This window comes from Perca flavescens, chromosome 13, assembly GCF_004354835.1.
Source record: "Perca flavescens isolate YP-PL-M2 chromosome 13, PFLA_1.0, whole genome shotgun sequence".
In the NCBI taxonomy this organism is placed as follows: Eukaryota; Metazoa; Chordata; class Actinopteri; order Perciformes; family Percidae; genus Perca; species Perca flavescens.
The window spans coordinates 7,162,520-7,185,739 of NC_041343.1; the positions used below are offsets into that span (position 1 = coordinate 7,162,520).

General features: G+C 39.8%; 1 protein-coding gene across 2 annotated transcripts; it reads right to left on the reverse strand.

Moving 5' to 3' along the window:
* Positions 1-1,785: 1,785 nt before the first annotated feature.
* On the reverse strand, positions 1,786-16,673 carry dgat2 (diacylglycerol O-acyltransferase 2). 2 transcript variants are annotated; one of them, XM_028595271.1, is made up of 9 exons: positions 16,347-16,673; positions 14,679-14,737; positions 14,284-14,412; positions 13,918-14,025; positions 12,633-12,703; positions 7,576-7,780; positions 6,417-6,591; positions 4,396-4,598; positions 1,786-2,956 (listed from the first exon to the last, which is right to left on the reverse strand). In XM_028595271.1, exons 3-9 carry the CDS (start codon positions 14,342-14,344, stop codon positions 2,802-2,804), a joined length of 978 nt encoding a protein of 325 aa, XP_028451072.1. In that variant the 5' UTR covers positions 14,345-14,412; positions 14,679-14,737; positions 16,347-16,673; the 3' UTR covers positions 1,786-2,801. The 2 variants fall into 2 exon arrangements, with proteins under 2 accessions (XP_028451072.1, XP_028451071.1); XM_028595270.1 differs by lacking the exon at positions 14,679-14,737.
* Positions 16,674-23,220: the final 6,547 nt, after the last annotated feature.

Below are 23,220 nucleotides of genomic sequence, written 5' to 3' on the forward strand. Positions count from 1 at the left end.
CCTAGGCTGCTGATTGGCTCGAACTAACGTTAGTCGTGTAAAGGTGGTGCCTGCTACTGAAAACTCGTGTTACTATTGGTTGTATTGTCTGTTTATCATCCAGGATGGGCGGGTGTCCGTTGAAATCTGTCAAAGCTGCAAAATAGAAGGAAATTGCATAGCACAGCGTGACATGCGGGTGACAGTTAAATGATGGCACCCAGACAATTTCTCACCTCTCATCTCCATTAGAGCTACTACAAAAACTTGAGAAAACTATTGAAATGTATACTGTACTGGCCAATCCTGGGGCTCTTTTCCACTTATGTTAGTGATCTTAACATTAGGCCATGGCCATGAAGCCATTGTGACACATCAAATTAATAAAGTTCGAATTGTGTTTTCTATTTGGAATATTTCTGTGCACTAGAACACAGTAACATTAAAGTATTCCTCTTATAGCAGCAAGGGAAATTAAAACACCTGTTTTAGCAAATGTTGCAGTCGACGTGGAGCTAGTTAGGCTACTGGTGGATAGTTAAATCTGTAACAATGTACCATATTTTATAAAATGATCATATGTTTTGTATGTAAAATGTGAATCTGCAATGTAACACCTAACTAAAGTAACATAATCACTGCAGTAATAGTATATTTGTTTCATCTGAAATGTAGTAGAGTAGAAGTATTGAATAGAACATGTGTAAAAATACTCAAGTAGGCTTACAAGTACCTCAAAATTGTACTTAAGTACAGTACTTGAATGTACTTTACTTTCAACCACATGTGTAAGCTCTGATCACCCTGACTGCAGAATATTAAGCAACCATGAGGGGGGCAGCATCACACAACGAGAGGAGTTGTGTTTCCACAGGGTCATTGGACTTTACAAGTATTGATTGCTGCTGCTTTCAGGAAAACTCTGTCTCGTGTATTTAAAACAGCCCCTGCTGTGTGAAGTGAACATTTAGATCATAGATGTAAGATTATTTCATGTGTTGAGTTTGATGAAGTCTAAGGTCTGTTAGATGTGTATTAACAGTCAACTGAGAGACAAAAGTCTCAAAGGATCATATCTTCCTGACAAATGGTTAGGGGGTAACACCAGGGGGGCAGTGGTGGAAGAAGTATTCAGATCCTGTACTAAGTAAAAGTACTAACACCATACAGGGACGTCGTTAGCCCTTTTTTAGGGGGGCTGAAGCTAACCCAAAATGTTCCTAAGTCCACCCAAATAATAATTAGATGAAAATGTATTTTTTATTTTTTACTCCCAACGTTGAATCAATCTTCCTTCACCATTTATCCGTTTGTGTCGTTGTGCACTGCATTCTGTCTGTTTTATTTATATTTTATTAATAATCTCAGAGAAAGGCTCGAGTGCCCAGGTAACGGTATGTGGACAAGCGAGGTAGAGAATGACTGAAGAGAGAGAGCGCCAGGCAGCATTAAAGGGCTCATATTATGCTAATTATCAGGTTCATAATTGTATTTAGAGGTTGTACCAGAATAGGTTTACATGGTTTAATTTTCAGAAAAAAAAACATATTTGTTGTACTGTACATTGCTGCAGCTCCTCTTTTCACCCTGTGTGTTGAGCTCGGTTTTAGCTACAGAGTGAGACCTGAGACATGTTGAATACTCTTGCACGTTTGTCTTACAGTGGTTTGGAAGAAGTCCTAATCAAATGATGTCTTGTGAGGTTAATTTGAGAAGAAAAAAAAAAAAAAAAAGGTGTAGCTTTAGAAATATGTCTCCGTAATGGGGAAAGGTTTCCAATAACAAGACACAAAAACACACTTCTCCTTCTGAAAACATACAAAAGTTTAATTTAAATATCGGCAGACAAGATAATGCCATTCTTCACGTAGATAGGTCTCGCTGTTTATTGCGTGCAGATGGATTACACTGCTCTTTACGAGAAGGCACGATGGTGAAACCACAGGGAACTGGTCTTCGAATGACAATCTTATAATTTACTGCCCATCAACATGACACAAGCTTACTTTCTTCCATTTCCAGGATAGATTCTTTACTCACCCTTATTTAACAAAAGTACTAGTGACACCCTCAAACACAACACCAGTACTAAGACCGGTGTAATCCTTTCCTTTTCAATCACCACCAGTGGCACGGTTACAAAGAGATCCACTGGAATCAAACAATTCAGGATTTTCACCCACAAAACCTTTATCCATTATTAACTATTTTTTATTTTATTTTATTTTTTAAATTGTAGCTCAAAACCTTCACTTGAATATACAATACATCACTGAAGTTGCTGTTGCATAGACAAAACCCACCCATCCAGACCTGGGCACCAGTGGGACAAGTAAGGGAAATCAAGCCAAGTAGCACAATGACTGTCTTGGGAAATATTCATATAAAAAAAAGAAAGAAAAAAAAAGGCATAAAAATCCTAAGAAGGTAATTAGAAATACAAAAAGTGCATCGGAAAAATCCATTGAGGGACAAGCACTAAAAATAGGCTTGTTCCGCTCTACATTATACAATTAATACTTTATGGCATTATACAATCACATGTACTGTGCAATCACAATATGAATCCACCCTGTAGAATTCCTTTCACCTTTGGCTTTTATACAGTAGAAATGCATGCATGTGCGAGGACAACGTAGGTCTTTGGCTCAATTAAACTTTGGGCTTATTATCCCAATATTGAAGTGGTATCTTCCATTTGCATCGTTTGTGCGTTAAGCATATAATATCTTAAAATAGCTTAGGTAGAATTACATGGCTGCATGAGTGAAAGACAGCAAAAGCATTGGCACGTCTCTTAAATCCTGCTCCCCCTTGTCCCTTCAATGGATGTGCAGGACTTCGCTCTCTTTCAGGCCAAAGCGGGTCTTGTACTTGTCAAAAAGACACTGGAGAGAGCGGATGTACATTGCATGGTACATTTCCACTACCTCCTCAGTCGGATCCTCAATTTTTGGCACGGTGATTGGCTCCCCAACTGTAAAAAGAACAGGAGACGATTAAAACAATGAGCTAATCAAACAAACTTTAGTTGAAATTGTTAAGACCATCAGTTGTAATCATTAATACACCCTTTAGGTGAGCAACCCCTAATCTGTACCTCTCTGTACTGGCCAACCCCGGGGCTTCTTTCCACTTATGTTAGTGACCTAAGGCTACACAAACATTAGGCCACAAACCAACACTGGAGATAAGGGGTCAGCTTCAGTCAAACTACTAAGTGTGACACATCTGATTAATAAAGTTTGAATTGTGTTCTCTATTTGGAATATTTTCTGTGCACTAGACCACAGTATCATTAAAGGTCCTATGATGTGCTGCTTTTTGGATGCTTTTATATAGGCATTAGTGGTCCCCTAATACTGTATCTGAAGTCTCTTTTATATAGACCTTAGTGGTCCCCTAATACTGTATCTGAAGTCTCTTTATCTGAAGTATCTTTTATATAGACCTTAGTGGTCCCCTAATACTGTATCTGAAGCCTCTTTTATATAGACCTTAGTGGTCCCCTAATACTGTATCTGAAGTCTCTTTATCTGAAGTATCTTTTATATAGACCTTAGTGGTCCCCTAATACTGTATCTGAAGTCTCTTTATCTGAAGTATCTTTTATATAGACCTTAGTGGTCCCCTAATACTGTATCTGAAGCCTAGGCCTTAGTTTATACTGTAGAACCTTAGACCTTAGTGGTCCCCTAATACTGTATCTGAAGTCTCTTTATCTGAAGTATCTTTTATATAGACCTTAGTGGTCCCCTAATACTGTATCTGAAGTCTCTTTTATATAGGCCTTAGTGGTCCTCTAATACTGTATCTGAAGTCTCTTTTATATAGACCTTAGTGGTCCCCTAATACTGTATCTGAAGTCTTTTATATAGGCCTTAGTGGTCCCCTAATACTGTATCTGAAGTCTCTTTTATATAGACCTTAGTGGTCCCCTAATACTGTATCTGAAGTCTCTTTTATATAGGCCTTAGTGGTCCCCTAATACTGTATCTGAAGTCTCTTTTATATAGACCTTAGTGGTCCTCTAATACTGTATCTGAAGTCTCTTTCCCGAAATTCAGCATTGGTGCAGAATTACAGCCACTAGAGCCAGTCCCACAATGAGCTTTCCTTAGAATCTGTACCTAAGTACAGATGTCAAATAAATACTACAGTAATACTATAATGGTTTCATCTGAAATGTAGTAGAGTACTGTGCAAAATACTCAAGTAGGCTTACAAGTACCTCAAAATAGTTGAAATTGTTATTATCAGTATTAATCATTAATACACCCTTCAGAGTGGACAAAGCAAATATTGACTGTCTCCGTTGTGTTACCTGTAATGAACTGTATTAAAATAGCATGGTTGACATTCTAACCCCTGATCTGTAACTCACTGAATTAACCAAACATTAGCAGACAAACTTGCCTATGGTGGTGATCGGTTTGGAATAAGGCGCGATGCCCCAGGAGTTGCCGAAGAAGAGGCCGCACCCGTGGAAAAGACACGGAGCAAAGCCTAGGATCTTCTGTAACTTCTTTTGGACAGATCTCCATAAGGTTCCCTCCTCGAAGATCACCTGCTTGTAGGAATCGTTCTCTCCGAAGGAATATACTGGAACCAGGTCAGACCTGAGGAAACACAGAGCACGACTCGTAAAACTCGCCCTTAATGTACACGTACGACAACACTGCTCCCGTAGGACAATGTCAAGAAGTAGCTTTCAACAAACGAGAGAAAAAACAAACAAATATCTATAAAATATATATACACATTATATTATATATAACAAGTGTCTAGTGGTGGATTCAATACATGTAAAACAAGGTTCTAATCAGGATAAAACTTCACAGAAAGCCTATTAAACACTTATTAAACAACAAGCTGTGTGCACTTCAAAGAGGGATTTTAACTTCTCCCACCATTTTCTTCAAGGAATTGAGAGAAACAATCCAGCGTTTTACCAGAAAAAGGAAAGAAAATGTCCCAATTTTTGGACAAAATTTGCACAGTGTACAGTAAATTACAATTGCGCACATCACAAGGTGGCAAGTAAGGCCTTTTTAAGAATATTTTTTTTTTGAAGACGTGAAAGGGGAGAGAGAGGGGGAATGACATGAACCCACGGTTGCTGCGTCGAGGAGTTAGCCTAACCTTTTCATACGTGCGCCTGCTCTACCCACTGAGCTAACCCGGACACTTTTTTAAACATTTGTGATTGCAAACCTTGAAATTACACTTATTACTGAATGTTCCTTATTCAACTTGTGTGGTTACTCAACTGGTTTCGACATCATCTCTATTTTATAAGCATAAAAAACTAAGCCATAAAAGTTCCAGAAAGTGAACCAATAGTGACCTCAATTCACAGCTCAGGCTTTTTTTTTTAGCTGGAATGCTAACTTAGCTGTGATGAATTCTGCGTAACTGCATGTCTCTTGTACTACCTCTAAGCTTCTTTGGACAAGGTGCACCCTGTGATAAGCCACAGCTAGATTTGAGAAGGAATCAGGCTTGCTTCCCTTTATAGTAGCGTTTGTTATAGTGATTCATGCATGGCTGAGCCCAGCCCAATGCCAGCTCACACAGTCTGCAGTCTGATCCTTCCAAAAGGGCAGTGCGTGTGTAGCGGAGTTTATCATTCCACTTGTCATCACCGTCACTGTGTATTCATTTATTGGAGAAATAAAAGTGGTTGCCATGGAGACCTGGTTGTGTGTATTGGGGGCTGGCCTCTGCTGCGCCCCTGCAGACTTGAGCAGTGAACCCCAAAATGTATTTACAGTGTGCATGTGGCATCTCCATGGTAAGCTGCCTTAACATCAGCTCAGTTATATATTTATTTTAATCGCCTTCTAATGGGTAAACCTGTGTTCTGTATTTATCTATCTTCAGCATTCAGTGACTTGAGTGAACGTCTTTTTCTGTTCATTTATTTTAGCATTCCGTGTGAGACTGGCTGTGACCAACTGTGGAGAACTAGTCCTCAGAAATCCACCAGAGTTTAAAATTCCAACACAAAGAAAGCGGAAGGAAAACGGACATCGGCGAAAATACATGCATCCGGCGGAATTTCCTGCGGCACCGGAGCAATCCCGGAAGTGGAACGTCGAGGATATGGACTACTCATCAGGTAATAAACGGCTGGTTGGAGCCAAAGAGTACATGTTTCATCGATATATACAACGCATGAGAGTACACAACCGCTACACATGCAACAAGCAGCTCCTAGCTTTATGGAGGGACATTCATAAAAAAATATTCTGGGATGCTCTCTGTGAGGTCATTTCAACCTGCTTGTGAGTAATAATCTAGGAATTATTCATTCCAATCAGCCACTACAGCCCTGAGAATGACATTCTCATCTTCAAATCCGATTTGGTCAAGGCTGTGTTTGGTCGCTGTAAGTGCACGTGTCCTTGTCTGCGAGTGTGGTGCAGCCAGCTCACCCTTTCTGTAGGGCCAGCCTCACAAAGCCTTTTCGGTTCTTCAGGGTGACAGAGTTCTTGCCTGGCACACACTGCAGAGACTCCGCAGCCCCTCCAACAACGATGACCACAGCATTACCTGTCCCACTACATGAGAGCAGGTAGTCGATGGAGTTCCTGTTCACTGGACAGATACCTGAGGGGGGGGGATGAAAAGATGATTTAAAATTGCAGTAAAGAAGCATTGCACAACAGGCAATTACACAGACTTCTTTTTACGATTGTTGCATCTTCCTAATAGATCTGGTCAAATACTGGCTGCAAATTAAGGGTGGGGGAAAAGAAAACAAATGTATACAGCATTTTATCGCAATATTTTCCATAGCAATACTGTATCTATATATGGACGCCAAGTACAGTACTCATCTTTTATATAAACTGTCATGTTATTATCATATGGGGCCCCTCTGAAAAGCTTTTAATAGCTTATTTGGGGTTCCCTGTTTCACACCGCCTACATAGGATTATTGTACTTTCTGAAATTGTGTTTACATGATACGATGATGTGTAAATAGAAAATGAAAAAATATATACATTTTCGCAATAATATCGGGACAGAAGCATCAGGATATCGTACCGCGGGCCCTCTGGTGATTCCCACCCCTACTGCAAATGTTGTAATTCTCGGTCGTTTTAGACTTTCAGGCTTTATTGTACTTAATGCATTGCTCTGTGGGCAAAATCCACAAGTCGCACCTGCGCAGAATTAAACACATCATATTCAGCATGTGCAAAATCTGACCTACTGCAGCTGAAAATGAAATTTGTCTCAGAACATTGATAAGATGGTTTCATTACACATAACAAAAAAAAAAAAGGTTCCAAAGAAAGTTGTACAAGAGCTATTTACCAATATAGCATTTCGAAACATGTACCTAAACCTTATAACCTATAGCACCTTAAAAGGGTATGCACAGTATCTGTGGGTAAAGCTGAACAGCAAACAACCCTTGAGAAGGGAATAGTTAAAGCTCTCTCAATCAGTGAAATCAGCAGCACAAGTACACAGAAGCCATTTCAGCTGTGCAATAGGTCAAAGGTCCGCTCTCTAACAGATACAGTTATCAGACTTTTTCAAGAACTCAAACAAGACCCCATGGCTTCTAAGAAATCCTCTCACCTCCAGACATCAGGTAGTCTCGAAGGACAGGCAAGCGGAAGTTTCCTGCCAGGGTTGCCAGGGAGGGCTTGATGCCCGGGAATTTCTTGGAGAAGCCTGTAGCCTCGGTCCCAAAGTTGCAGAAAGCACCGAAACAGAAGATGCCGTGGGGATGGTAGCCAAAGATGTAGTTCCGGCTGGGCAGCAGGTCGTGGGTTTTAATAAGCTGGAGAACAATAAGACAAAGAGGACCGGTGTGAGGCGGATTTCCATATGAGGGGCACACTGCTAGACTGGGAACATCCTGATAGGAGAAATGTCATGTTAGTGACCAATCTATTTATATTCACTTGCTTTGTCGGACCACAAATATTTTTTAAAAGAAGTACATCTTCAAATTTGGGAAGCTGGAATGGGAGACTGTTTGTCATTTATTGTCGATTGAAAAATGACGTAAATCAATAGTCAATTTAGTTGCCAATCAAACTTCTGTCAATCATTTGTTTGCTAAATTTGTTTCAGCTCTAAAAATGATGCAACACGTCTGTGAGGAAATGCTATCCAACAGTTAAGTTCAATTGGCAGTGACCGACTCAAATAGGCAACTAAATGTTTTCCAAAAATTAAACAGATTTTCTGAAATGTCCCTGGACTTCTATCACCACCATCCACTGTTGCTCCTCCACTTTCTTTGGGTTGTTTTTTTAGAATGCATAACCATGTTGGAGTATACGATAACTAAATTGAGCAATGTAGGAGGTCAATAGGATACATGGGATATGACATGTTCAATCCATACATGCATTCTGTAGCTACATATTTCCGAGTGTCAACAAGCTACATACTCCAGCTAAGAATAAATATGTAGTATGAATTTAGGACACAGTGTATGTTTTTGTAGAACAAGGACATCCTTATCAGCATGAACCCAACATGACTCCCCTCTGTCTGCTCAAGTACAGTCATAAAATACTGACCCACTGTACATGTTGTACATATGTGGTAGCAATAAAGTACAACTTTTAAACATTCAGCATTATTTTATAGTAACCTCTTGGGTTGATGTTGAAATTGCAGAATCTCATAAGAGCCTTCAACTATGCTCGGATCTGCACGGTAGACTCTGATCCATCACGGTGTGTACACAGAGCTCCCTTTCTCGCTACTAGTCAAACAACAGTTGCATAACCACATTAGCTGAGAGGATCACATTCAAGATCTCCATAGTACCGCAGGACTCCACCTGGCTGGCCTGGCAGATGTAAAGGGAGTACAGTAGGACAGAGGGAGACCTGCACACCATTTACAGGGTTTTACCAAGTCAAAGTAAAGACTTTTTAAGACCTTTATGAATGAAATTTAAGACCTAAATCTCAACATAAAAGTACAACAAAATGCAGAGTCACAAAAGTACCTGCAAAGTAAATAAATGTATTAAAATTGAATAAAAAAGGGACAGTAATAGTAGTAGTAATAATAATAATAATAATAATAATAATAATAATAATAATAATAATAATAATATATACAGATGAGCATAAGAAATAACTACAACACCCCAGAATAAAAAATAAAAACATTTCAATGAGCATTAGCGTTACATTGACGTAGGAAAATTAAGACCCATTTAAAAAATGTTAAGACCTAGAACACAATACTTTAATTTAAGACCTTTTAAGGACCAACATTTTGAAAAGGTTTTACTTTTTCAGACTTTTTAAAACCCTGCGGAAACTCTGATTTAACACCTTCTATATAGTTAGGGAGGAGACAGTATTTACTGGTTACAGCATAAAACCACCAATGTTACAGAGGAGCCTTTGTTTCTAGTGTTGAGGCAGACTTGCAGACGTTCATGTAACAGTCACACTCCAGACTTCTGACTTGGATTTTTAAGACTGGTTTGAACTTTGACCAGTTGGCTTCCAACTCATACATAATAAGTCATATGTTAGTAGCAAACACTTGCCCTACCATCAATAGATTCCCCTGCAGATATATTCTGGTTGTGTTGAGCTATGGGACAGCAAATGATCGCGTAATGCGCCATTAAATGACTTAACAACTTTGTTGCAAGCGATGGACGTTCAGCTACAGCCTGCATCAGTAGCTAATAATCAATATTTCAACATTTGACAGAAAGCTAAAACTTGGCACAACTGCAAAATAACCACACTCACCAACGCATGTCTTGCAGCAATACTGAGATTGAAATGAGAGTCAACTGTAATCAAAGAATAATCTCATCAACCTACAGAGGCTAATGGCTACATAAAAACCCCCACACTGAACAGATCAATGAGATGAACGGTTCAAAAGGTTCAGCTGCAAAGAGCAGGACTTCAGAATCTGCACCTCAGCCCCTCTTTTCGTTTTCACACTCTGTACAGCAGTAGATAAGCTCATCAACACCTGGGCACTGAAGTGATTTTATAAAGGTTTTCTTTGTTATCACTCAGGGGTGTCGGACTGGGGGTGGAAAGGGGACTGAGTACCCAGGGCCCTCATATGTGAGGAGGGCCCAAAAAGATGCTAGAATGAATAGCTGTGGATGTGGGGAGGGGTCCATAGAGAACGCCTTTCTACGGGGCTCAGATTGTTGTGCTACGCCCCAGTTATCACTAATTGTTCACTAAAAAATGAGTCTCTCCTGATTGAAATAGCAAAAGTGAGGACATGATGGGATCAAACAAGCTGTGTAAAAGCCGAAGTTTCATATCTTTCTGTGGAGCAAACCGAAGCTAATTCAGCAACAGAGAGGAATAGACAAACATTCAGTCCTGTGTTAGTTTTACATGGATCCACTTTGTTTTAGGCGACAGCACTTACAGGTGTGAGAGCGACATTGGAAGGACAGCATCAGTTTGTACTAGTGCGGCAACTAACGATGAATCGATCAATCGTGTCGTCCCTGAAAATGGCCCAAAATATCGAAAAATGTCCGTCACGTTATCCCTGTGTCCTAGGACACCTCATCAAATGTCAGAAACCCACATTTTCAGTTTACAAGGATACATATACAACCAAGAAAACCAGCAAATCATTCTATTGGAGAAGTTGGAGCTAGAGAAGTTTGTTACTTTTGCCTAGAACATGATTAATCAATAAATCAAATTAGTTGCAGATCACTTTAATAGCAATCCACTAATTGATTCATCAACTAGTCGTTGCTGCTCTAGTCTGTTCAAGAGTGATAATTAAAAAAAAAAAATCAGATGCCAGCTGGCTGAATCATGTCTCGTGAAACCGTCCTGATCTCGCAAGCTCCAGTTTTCCACTCGCAGATCAAAAAATTTGGAGCCGTTCGCCAAATGACCGACCAATCAGCGTTGGTTTTGAGGCGGGTTTAGGTGGGACGCAACGAGAAGTGTCTATCACCAGCATAGGTGGTGATAGGCAGATGGTTTATCCAATCAGCTAACCAGTATTTTCAGACAGCGGTAGCCCTAATTCTGTTAGCCGCTCGCTGATGCTTTTTTCTCTTGGATCCTTCTTTTGGAATATGGACCGGGAACCTGAAATGGTGCCTTTTATTCCTAAATTCTCGTTACACAAACGGCAAATATCCTTTACCAACATGTTGCTTGCTTGCTATGCTAACGAGCTATGCTTTGCCTGCAGCAGCAGGGGCTTGTGGTTGTATTTTCATACGCTTCGTTGATCTGATTGGTTGATTTGGCCCATCTATCACCAACATAGGTGGTGATAGACAGATGGTTTATCCAATCAGCTAACCAGTATTTTCGCCCCTTCCCAAAAGTTCTCAAAAACGGAAAGTTCCCAGACGGATATGCCGAGCAAACGCGAAGCAATGCATCTGGCGGAGTCAGGTTAGTCGAACCCATCCTCCCTTTAAAACACACTCCACCCATGGCTGGTGGCTTCTTCAGTGACGGTTTATGTTCAGCAGTGTTGTAATGTAACAAAGTACAAATACTTTGTTACTGTACTAAAACGTACAATATGTCCATTTTCTGCCGCAATCAAAACAATGGATGCAAACACGGACTTTTGATGACGTTGTGAAGTGGCATTATGGGAGTTGTAGTTTTTATTCGTTTAACACAATTGTCGATTCAAATATATCCGTTCACAGATGGGTTAATCCTTTAAAGTTTTATCCAGGTTACGTTTATTCAGGTCATTCTGATAAAATAGCTGCCGTTTCCCCCCCCACATAATTTCACTTTCTTGATTCGATTTGTAACGTTAATGTTAGTTGTGTGGGCGCAGAGTCTCTCTGGGGCCAACCCGCGGTCCCAAAGATTGTCGCCGGCCAGCCTAAATCCATGGGATGGCTGCCGGGGGGGGTTGCTGCCGGACTCTCCGCACCTTCACCTTTTTCCGCGGGACAGTCACCATTTGTCGGTCAAACTTAAATGGAAAGAAGACCGCTAGCTAAACCCTGAATACTACGCTTTACTAGAAGGAAGCCACAATAAAGTTCTTAGTCAAAGTTTTTCTTTCCTTTAACTTTTACATTTAATATCAGAAAATTACTTTAGATTCTTAAGTACATTAAATATCAGATACTTTTAAATTTTTACTCAAGTAATATTCTTAAAAAGGTGACTTTTACTTCTACCAAAGTCCTTTCCTGGTAAGATACTTGTAATTTTACTCAAGTATTGCTTTCAAGTACTTTATACAAGGCATCAGTCAGGTCAGCCTCCCTCTGCATGCAGTGTGTGTGTGTCAGTTTGCGATAACCAGGGTCTAAAGATGCACCTGAGAGCAAAACAAGCTTACCACTGCTCCTTGGCCTATCAGCTAGGACAAAGTCTCCCAACTCACGTCAAGCACTCTTCCTAATCAACACGGGACAAGGAACAGCATGGAGCCAGCAGCTGATACCTGATCCACCCCTGATAAGTTTATCTATACGGTCAAACCTGTGCACATATTGATGAACGAGCTAAAATCATACAAAATAAACAAAGCCACCCATGGTTTCATGGTTAATTCCCCCTACTGGTTGCAGCCTAGTCTATATACCACTCCTGTTTGGAGTTTAAGGTTGGGGATGGATAAATTAGGAAAGATATACCAAAAATAAAAAAAGAGACAAAGTTACCTACCCTAATTGGGAAGTAGTCTCTGAAATATGTCCACACTGCCCAGTTTCTCACCCAAGACGACCTTCTGCCACCTGAGGAGAACATTCAAAAATCACTAAATTACATCAACTACAACTGCTAGAACATATTAACTCTGTCTTTAATTATTCCATTATTTTATGAATCATTTAGATGTCAGACAAAAAGTAAATTGGCCAATCAGGGTCTAAAGTAAACTCTTTGGATTGCTTGCTTTGAAAATTGTTTCCATTTATTAACAATTCAATAACACTGATCCTCATATTTAACAAGTTGGAACCAATTTGCTTGATGAATTACTTACTTACTTACTCCATTATCAAACTTGTTGTCAGTTCATTTTCTGTTGATCGACTAATTGTTTCAGCCCTCTAACCCATGTTAGGTCCACATTTGCATGTAAATATACGACAAGTATGTACTACGGCCATGCTAGCTGCATTGTGAAGCTGTAGCCTATTTTGGCATAGCACTCATGTATGCATTACTGTATAAGAACTGGATATAGCGTACAGGCGGAGCCTAGGTTATCCCATGAGAGTTGCTCAGTGGTGCATGAGGCCATCAGGGAGCCAAACATTACCCGGATGATAGACGCTGTGGCCCATAGAGCAGGCGCACTACAGACCTCCGCCAGCCGAGCCGGCTTCTTCAGGTTTAGTGCGTGCAGATCTTTTATACTTTCCAAATGTTATTCTAACGAGTTGACCAGTTATGACAGTAAAACAAGTAGTTTTGTGACGCTAAAAAAAACAAACATCTACCAACGGATTTACAGACGCATCATTTGCTGTGTAAGTCTATAATCGGAAAAAAAGTCTTTTGGGGCCCCGTGCATCACTTGACAGGCCAGGATGCAATTCCACCGATTGGCTGCTAGGTTTACTTGGCTTAAAAGCCCGGCGCACTTCCTGGAGGCCTGAGAACACTGTGCTTTAAGCTAAATGCTAACATCTGCATGCTAATATTTAGCAGGCATGTTAACCATGTTCACAATCTTAGTTGGGCTTTGTAAGAGGTTAACATTTGCTAATTAGCACTACACTCAAAGCTTGTTCATTCACGTGCTGAAGATTTTAACCATTATCAATCCACGTAACATGTGTAGACTCAAACATATGCTCCAACTAATTTTTTCAGAAACATTAGTCCAGTAACTTCGGATATATAATGCTTGCTATATGGTCATAATTTCTTCACATTTCCAAAATTGGACTATTGTGCAACAGTGATTTTATTTTTTACATTGACATCTTTGATGTCTTGCCTTGTTTCGGGGTGTTCCAGTCAACGATGAGCCAGGCGGTGTAAATGGCAGAAATAAGCCAGCAGTCAGTGCAGAACATGTAGATCAGTAGCACAGTGCAGGCAGCACCTGAAGGGAGAGAGGACAGACGTCCAATCAAGTATTTGAATAGAAGTAGTAAATACAGGCTAATTACCTAAGACTGCAGGCTAAACTAACAGGCTTACATATTCTATTAGGAGCTGGTAGGAGAGTATTCATGTGTGCAGCTCAGAGATCTGACCATGAGACTAATGAGACTACAAGCTAAATCGTCTAGGTTTCTTTGCTTTCTTACAGCTTACGTGGAATGCACAGCGCCTCCGACACACAAACACACTCCCTCACCCAGCACTAAGAAGGTGATGACCCACTGCAGCACAGAGATGAGCTGCAAATGTTTTTCCATCTTGGCTCTGCAGGGCCAAAAAGCCACGGACAGGTCCTGCAGGGCAGAGAGGATGCCAGACCCGGTGCCTGGAGGCAAAAGAAGACATTACATTTCAAATATTCACGTGGGTGATTATTGAAGACCATTACAGAAGCTCAAATAGCAGTGAAAAGATGCAGTCAACACACTGGTAAGAGCAATACTACTAGTCCTGGTTTGAGGTCAACAAACCCAAAACGTGGACATCAAACAAACAAAGATATTTGTTTTCCTGGAACACTGTGTCAAACAACACAATCAAAGCAGCTTCACTTTTTAGCCGAGCCTCAGCCACGCAACCTCAACTACTCACCAGCTCTTTTCAGTCACCAGTCCATGAAAGTGAAGCCATGCAGCTACGTGTGAGGAGACCTTGTGTGGGGAGGCGGGAGCATAAAGTAACGTACACATTAGGAGCGTCTGAAGCCAGTAGAGTTCATGCTGCCGAGAGCCCATAAGAAGAAGAAAAAAAAATCTCCCCTCCAGGAAAAACGCTGTTGTCTAATCCCATCTGTGCACACTGAAAATAACCCAGCACTGGGCTGGCTGCTGCTGCTGCTGCTGGGAATACCTGTAAACCATGATCCTATGGAGCCTTAAAAGGCTAGCACTGCACATGACTATTATAGGATTATTTTCACTGTCGGCTAATCTGTCCATTATTTTCTCGATTAAATCGATTAGTTGTTTGGTCTATAAAATGTCAGAAAATGTCAATCAGCCCAATATAACATCCTCAAATGTCTTGTTTTGTCAACAACTTAAAGATATTCAGTTTACTGTCACAGAGGAGAGAATAAACTAGAAAATATTCACATTTAACAAGCTGACATCAGAGAATTTGTACTTCATTCCAAAAAAAAAATAAAAATAAATAAATACTCAACCGATTAATAGATTATCAAAATAGTTGTCAACTAAAATCGATTCATCTTTGCAGCTCTACATTCAAGTTATTCCACTGGCTCAATAGAACTGCCTTGATGATTCTGTAACTGCACTGATACACTCTTGAGCTGCAGAGTTCACTTGCCTTGCCTTGCCTAAAAAGGATGAGTTCACAGTTTTTAAGTCGGTCTTATAATAATAATAATAATAATAATAATAATAATAATAATAATAATAATACCGACTGCCCATATGCAGGCCTACATTACGAGAGTTATTGCTTAATTGTTCCAACTTTCCATACAGGCTTTAAGAAATCATTCCTAAAGCCATTTGAGAAGAAGTGATCGGGGACAAAATCCAGTCTTTGTACCACCTTACCAGAACAGCCTTTCCTGTTAAAAGTGCATCCATTTTCAACAAAATAAATCCCTTTTTCACATTTTAGACATTCACAAATAATTCTTCATTTATCCTAAACTTTTTCATTGCCAAACATTTCAACTGCAGACAAATGAAAAAAAAAAAAAAAAAAAGAGCACAAACCAAACCCCGTTATAATTATATTCAGTAATCAATCTGCATTTCTGATCTCCTTCAGTATCACCTATACTGTACATGCAGTGTCTACACAACCGTGATCAGGACTTCTGTTTTCAATCATCCATGCAGTGACATTTTTGAAAAGAAAAGTTTCCCATTGCATTCCTGCAGTCCCCCCACCCACCCCCCCACACCACAAATATCTGTTGAAATAATGATATTTTAAAATTCTAAGTGTTTGTACTGCAAAACAGCTCTTTATTAATCACAGCATGTCAGACTCAAACCGGCGTGTTGTGTGCTTCATGTCATGACACTTTCCAGGAATTAGGCTACTCCTGATTTGTTTTTGACCACCTGTGTGTGTGTGTGTGTGTGTGTGTGTGTGTGTGTGTGTGTGTGTGTGTGTGTGTGTGTGTGTGTGTGTGTGTGTGTGTGTGTGTGTGTGTGTGTGTGTGTGTGTGTGTGTGTGTGTGTGTGTGTGTGTGTGTGTGTGTGTGTGTGTGTGTATGTGTGTGTGTGTGTCTTCTCGAGCCAGACACCGTCTTACCCTTGAGGGTGCCAGAGTACGCAGCAAGAATGGTCTTCATAGCGGAGGCTTCTCGGATGCAGCGGGAGCCCGAAAGAAGAAACGCTCGGATGTTAGCTAGCTGTCAGGATGGTAAAAAGAGTCCAACTGCTGCTCCGTCGCGGCTCCCTTCAACTGCAACACTGTGAGGCGTCGAGCGGGCATTTAACCAGTGCGGGGAGGAGCCAAGGAGACGGGGACACGATAGAAAACTGTAATAATTATTAATAACGTGCCAAGGAGCGCGGACGTGAGGCGGCGTCCTCCCCGCTCAGCTACAGGTGGCGAGCGGAGCAGCGGAGCTGCCGGAGAGCCTCCCTCTCTCTGCATTTATTGGGGCGGTCACGTGGCTCAATTGTTCAGAAACACCGAGCTTGTATTGGACCATTGGTCAAGCCTCCCCTCACCTCTTCACCTGTGGGACTCTTTGGGATGGATGTGTGTTTCATAAATGACATTTTTGCATTCACGCTGGCTATTTATTGCGTCACATCTCTGGACGTGCTTTAACAAGTCCGTTTGTCCTGATTTGATGTATTTAACATTATGTGTAAACATCTCTGTGATGCCTTTATCTGCTGTGAGAATAATACAAAGTCATTTATTTGCCCACGAGGACATGGTTATTTGGATTGTCACTAGTGTTTTTCTTCGTCATTGTTCATATTGTGTTGTTATATTTTACATGCTTGGTCTACTCCTGTATAAATCTGTAGGCCTACAACAAATGCAATACTGTTAGAATTAGACATCAATTTTCTATAGGGAATTATTTATTTACTGTTCAATTTATAATATCCGTGGTTGGGTCAGGTTACTTTGAAATGTAGTCAGTTACTGAATACAAATTACATGGCAGTTTTTGTATTGTATAGCAACGTAATGGATTACAAAACGAACTGACTAACGAACTGTGTGTATTCTACAACATGTGGGATGCTGTGTGTGTGTGTGTGTGTGTCTTGTATTGTACTGCATCTGTAATATTTGTGTCCCTGTACTATTTTTCTTGTGTACTAACGTGTGTGTGTGTGTGTGTGTGTGTGTGTGTTGCTGCAATTTTTAAATCAAAAGCCACACGGAGGACTTTGCTGTTGTAACACAAGTGGACCACTTTCTCAAAATGTTCATCTTCCATTTTTTTATGTAAATAAAAACTCCATTACCCATAAATCATCATAAAAAAACAAAAAATGTCATATCTTCTTTATCTCAAATATTTTAGATACGAACAATATTATTCAAAAATGTAATCAAGTAATCCTTTGACAATGTAACTATAATCTAGCGGCACATGTTTTCAAATGTAATCTGGCCTGACTATAGTTACTTATGTTTTGTAATCTGATTAATTCTGATTACATGTAATCCATTACTACCCAATCCTGATAATATGCTATGATATTTGAACTCTTGCAGTGTACAGATGGCAGCATTTGTAGTCTTACACAACACAAGCCAAAGCTGTCCTCATGCTGGACTTGTGAAGCCTTGGTGCACATGTTCAACAACTGACCCTCTCTTCTGTGGTAAACCGGCTACTGTACATTCAAATTAAAGCAATGCTATGCTATGTGATTGATGCAAAAAGCATATCTTCTTTGCATAACCCTCATATACCATTGGAGAGATGTTGCACGTGTTGCACTGGCACTGAACCTGTCAGTCCTACCCTCGTGACTTCAGAGCACGGGCAGCTGTGTGTTGCATTGTGAAAGTCTAAAGAGGCTGCCATCTGATCAAGCTTCCAGGTAAGTGCTGCTCTCTGTGGCTTCTGACAGGGACTGAAGTCTGCCAGCTGGCCCTGCACAGAAACTCACTAAACCAGGACCTGCTAAAGGTGGCCACAGAACTGATGTATGGCTGCTGGGAAATGGCTGAAGATGTCTTCAAGAGGTATTCAGTCAGTGCTTCGATCTTTTACTTAGGTTAATACCACAATGTTAAAAAAAAAACACTCCACTACAAGTAAATCCTACATTTAAAATCCTACTTTTGCGAAATATTGGATAATACTTTAAACCAGAGATCTTCAACAGGGGGTCCGGGACCCCTAGGGGGTCCTCAAAGTCACTGCAGGGGAGCCTCCAAGTTATTGTCAATTTTTGAACATTCTTTTTCAAAAATTAAAATGTCTAAACATAATTCCCACATATTGTTAGCAAAATAAATCCCCATTGATGCTAGGCTTACTGGTATAATGTTAGCCGATTACTTTTTTTTTCTTATCTGAACGCAGCTTCACGTAGTAGCTACAGAGCTCATTTAAGATGATGCTCTGACGTCCCGTTTCAACGAAGGCAGCACGGAGCTGCGCCAAACAAAGCTGACAGAAGCACAGAAAAGTTAGGATACCCGTCCAGTCGCAGTGCTGTAAACTGGCAGGTTTTAATGTTGCAGACTACTTATTCTTTAGTAGTTTAAGTGTAAACATGTATTGTTATTGTGAATCTTTGGTTTAAACTAGCTTTCAAACAAACGCCCCCCGAGGGCACCTCAACGCCCCCCTTTCCAAAATATTGCTTCCAACGCCCCCCATCATCTTCTGAACGCCCCCGTTGAGAAACACTGCTGTAAACTGAAAAAAGGTATGTATAAAGGCTTTTGGCAGCCCTGCACGTTATTGTAGGCCCGGTTTAATATGCAATTTCATTTTATACAATATATGTAGTATGGGGTCCCTGCTCCGTTTCTCTAAGTTAAGACCCCTGCTTTAAACAAACTATCTGAGAAGTTGTCTTAGGTAGAACAACTCAGACATCTGAAATGTGACAAAGGAACCTAACTAGACACTGCTTTATAGTAAGCCAAAAAGGTCGGGAACCACTGGTTTAATCTTTAACAATTAATCTGAAAAGTAACCAACTGCAGCAGTCAAGGAAATATATTGAAGTAAGAATTAAACTTATTTCCTTTGAAATGTAGTGAAGTAGAATATGAAAAAGGCAGAAAATGGAAATACGTAAGTACAAGTACTTCAGAACTCTACTGCAATACTTGAGTAGCTTTCTTCCACTGGTTATGATCGATTTCATAGCAAATATGTATTAGCTCGGCCTCAAGTCTTAAGTCAAGTCCCAGGTAAATGCAGCATTCTACATCAGATCCCAAGTCAAGTTTGAAACTACAGAAAAAGTAGCCATGCTGACTCAAAAAAGAGGCCAGTACCAATTTAACATTCCCAATACATTCTCCAATCCGTGTCCTTGCCCCTAATTCAATATTATACCCAGTCTGAAACAAATCTGTTCACTTTGAATCGAATTAGGTTCGTTCCAAAAAGTTGAACTGATAGCACATATCTAGTGGGGCGGGTCATACAGTCCTTGACATGAGGCTGCTGTTGAGAAATGTAATCACCTAACCATTTGGGACATCAGTGACCCAGAAACTGATCCGATTGGTCGACCGAGACACCCCAGAACCCAGAAGACACAGAGACGTTTCCTGTCTCTGTGTCACGTGGGTTTCACCACGGCCATGCGTCTTTAGGAGACTAGCGGCAGGTCCTGAGTGTATTGATTCCAATTATAACCGAAAGTAAATATTGGACCCCTTTTTCACAGGCCAAATAATGTACTGTATATCCTGAACATTCTGACACTAAAATAGCATTTTCTCAGAGGGACAAATCAGGAGAAAATTAACTTTGTTCAAGAGCTGTTTCTGTTTCAGCAATAAACTCTGGCGAGATCTGGCAACACAGATAAGCAAATGTCAACTAAAGTTCACCCCCCAAACAAAACTCATATTCATAATGCTAAATGTTGCTTCTGTTGTTTAAATATCATATCTTAGCAAAAGGAAATATTAATAAAATGTGCAAATATAACTTTTAATCCATCCACACGACTGTGAGCCGGGTACAGGCCATGGTAGTGGAGTTTAGCCAGAAAAAGTGAGGGTCATGCAGCGATGACAGTTAAGTTTAGACACCAAATGACTAGTTAAGTTTAGGAAAACTATTGTTTTGGATTAAAATATTCCTAAGGAACAAACAAGCGTTTCCTGGGTGAGAGTATTTTGTTTTTACTGCATAGTGAAGTCCGTTCCCTGGCTTGAAAACGCTGTGTTTTATGTTGACACCACATTGTGCTATTATATTTTTCATTGGATATTGAAGTTGATAAATAAGTGTTTTGGCATGCCTGGCCGAGTGGCACTATATCCAAGGTATTGGAAAGGGGATTTAAGTATAGCATGTTCAGCATGATCAAAAAACGTGTAGCATGTTCAGCATGATCAAAAAACGTGTTGAATTACATTCTCAGCAATCCACCTCTAATATTCTTTATGCTTTCTTTCTGTTATTTCTGGTTCAAATGACAATTTTGCCATTTTTCATTATAGTCCAATTAAGTCATGATGTGATAAATTCAAGTCTAGTTGTAGTTTAATTAAGTCTCATCAGTTCTTAAATGTTTTGTTTGAGTTATGTAATACCTGAATTAATCTGACACGTTTGCCCATGTTGTTTTAGTGTTCCATGTTCTTATGTAATTCATGCTGCGTATAGCTGTATCTATCCACAGAGCAGATACCAAATCATCTATAGATATGAATTCACGATAATTGCAAGCTTCCTTTCTGTATTTGTTTATATATAAGGACTCACTACGTGGTCTTTTTTTTATCCTAATACAACTTCTCATGTGTTTAACCTCTGTGATTCATTGACTCATTTATGAAAAGTCAATGTTTTGTTTTCCTTTAAAAAAAAGCCAAGATAAGATATGACTTAGGACTCTGTGAACACAGGGCCTTGATTATTTTGTACCTTGACCACTGTCTTCAAAAATAAGTCGATAATGTTGTTAACCCGACCTAACTCACTCCTCCCCAGGAGGATCTCTGGGACCAACTCAAAACATTGACATGTTACAATTGCAGCTGTGCAGGATATGAAATGTTATGGGGATACTTTGCCGATATCAATCCAGCTCTGTGTCATCTTTGTGTGGTCAGCATGTGATAAACAATGTGTGGCTTCCCTCCGTGGCGCCAGTGCACGGAGCTTGGCCGTTTTGCGTCATCAGATGGATTTCGGCAGACCTTGGCTGCTCGGACGGAGAATAGCCACACCATCCCCTGCCCACACTGCCATGACACAGAGCTAGATATAAATTAGCAAAATATCTCTTTAAGACATTAAAATAACAAGTTTGTGCTGATTGCGATTAAAGACTGTCAGTCTGTAAGAGAATCTAGTCATCTTTAAATACAGACAAAATGTTTGTATTAAGTACATGAATACAGTGCGTTTACTCCATGAATGTCATTGCTGTTTTTTTCCTTTATAGGTTGGCCAGTTATTCCCAGTCTAGTCCTTACACACCATTGGTGACTGCTTTTTTATTCTTAAATATAATATAATATTTTTTCCAATTATGTAACTCTTTTGCATCACAGCACTGCAGTAAGATTTTTTTCTTTTAGTCAGCATTTATTAATCTGCCCAACACACTCACACACACACAAATCTCGTCTAGACTGTGATGAAAGGGTTTGGGCATTGTCCAATATGCCAGTTATATGATATTTGGAAATATCATAAGCCTGCCAACTCATACAAGATATCTGCCAAAGTTCATAGACAATCTTGTCCTTTAGGAACATGATCCAAAACCTGGCACGTAATTTTTAATGTGGAATTTAGAACTAAAAAAAATTATAAATGAGCCACATGTTCATGTTCATTGAGCAGATTTGATGTGACCAAAACCTCCGCTAACCCCAGTTTAGTCCATGCAGCAGACTCATTTCACATCATGTTGGATAGGAATGCACATCTTAGTCAGTGATTAACACACATTTGATAATTGAATTATAATAATTATAAATTATCTTTTTTTCCATATTGTTTCACAAAATCTGTTTTAATAAGGTTGATAGGCAGATATTAAAGCAATAGTTTCATAATTTAAAAAAATGCACTTGTTCGCTTTCTTGCAGAGAATTGAAAGAGGAGATCAATACTTCTCTCTATATCTGTAGGTTATGCAGCTAACGGCAGGAGATGCTTAGCTTAGCTTAGCTTAGCTTAGCTTTCCATAAAAAAAAAACGGAAAACAGCTAGCCTGCTTCTGCTTACCAGCACCTCTAAAGTTCATACATTAGAAAGTTATATCTTGTTTGTTTAATCCGTACAAACACTGAAGTGTAAAAACAACAAGCTTTACAGTGGCCTATGTGCCAGACTATTTCGTCATTGCAGTAGCAGTAGCAGCGACTTTCCAGAATCTCTGCAGGCTACCTGCTTTCTCCTGTTTTTAGTCTTAATGCAAAGCTCATAGTCTCCTGCCTCCTACTGATTACCTACAGATATGAGAGTGATATTGGGCAAGCAGCACTTTACTCCAACAACTAGTTTTAACAAGTGGTTCCCTTCACCCAGGGTTTGTGGTCCTCCAAAGAGTCACAAGATAAATCTGAGGGGCTGTGAGAGAAAAGAAGAACAAACTAAGTTCTGTAAGACACATTTGCATAATTTTTCGGGCTTTTTTTCGGAAGCATTTGTTGAATTGTCAAATCTTTTTTTTTATGTAAAATCTTAATCGGAAAAGTAACTTGTAACTGCAGTTGTGATATAAATGTAGTGCAGTAAAAAGTACAACGCATCCCTCTGAAATAGAGTGGAGAAGAATAAAGTACTAGAAAATAGAAATACTCAAGTGAAGTACGAGTATCTCAAAATTATACTTAAGTACAGTACTTGAGTGCATCTACTTAGTTACTTCCACTCACTTGGGAAACCATTCCTTTAATGATGGAGAGCAAATTATAGAAACAAAAGAAAGAAGATTCAGTTGAGTGGTGTATAAAAGATTTTTTTATTTTATAGTTTAAAGCATTTCGA

Excerpts from the sequence above, each read along its gene's own strand:
- dgat2 (XM_028595270.1), bottom strand. The coding sequence starts at position 16,386 with ATGAAGACCATTCTTGCTGCGTACTCTGGCACCCTCAAGG. Across the intron at positions 12,704-13,917 it reads CTGGAACACCCCGAAACAAG|GTGGCAGAAGGTCGTCTTGG; the intron begins GCAAGACATCAA and ends TGTTCTCCTCAG. Across the intron at positions 2,957-4,395 it reads CAAACCGATCACCACCATAG|TTGGGGAGCCAATCACCGTG; the intron begins GCAAGTTTGTCT and ends TTCTTTTTACAG.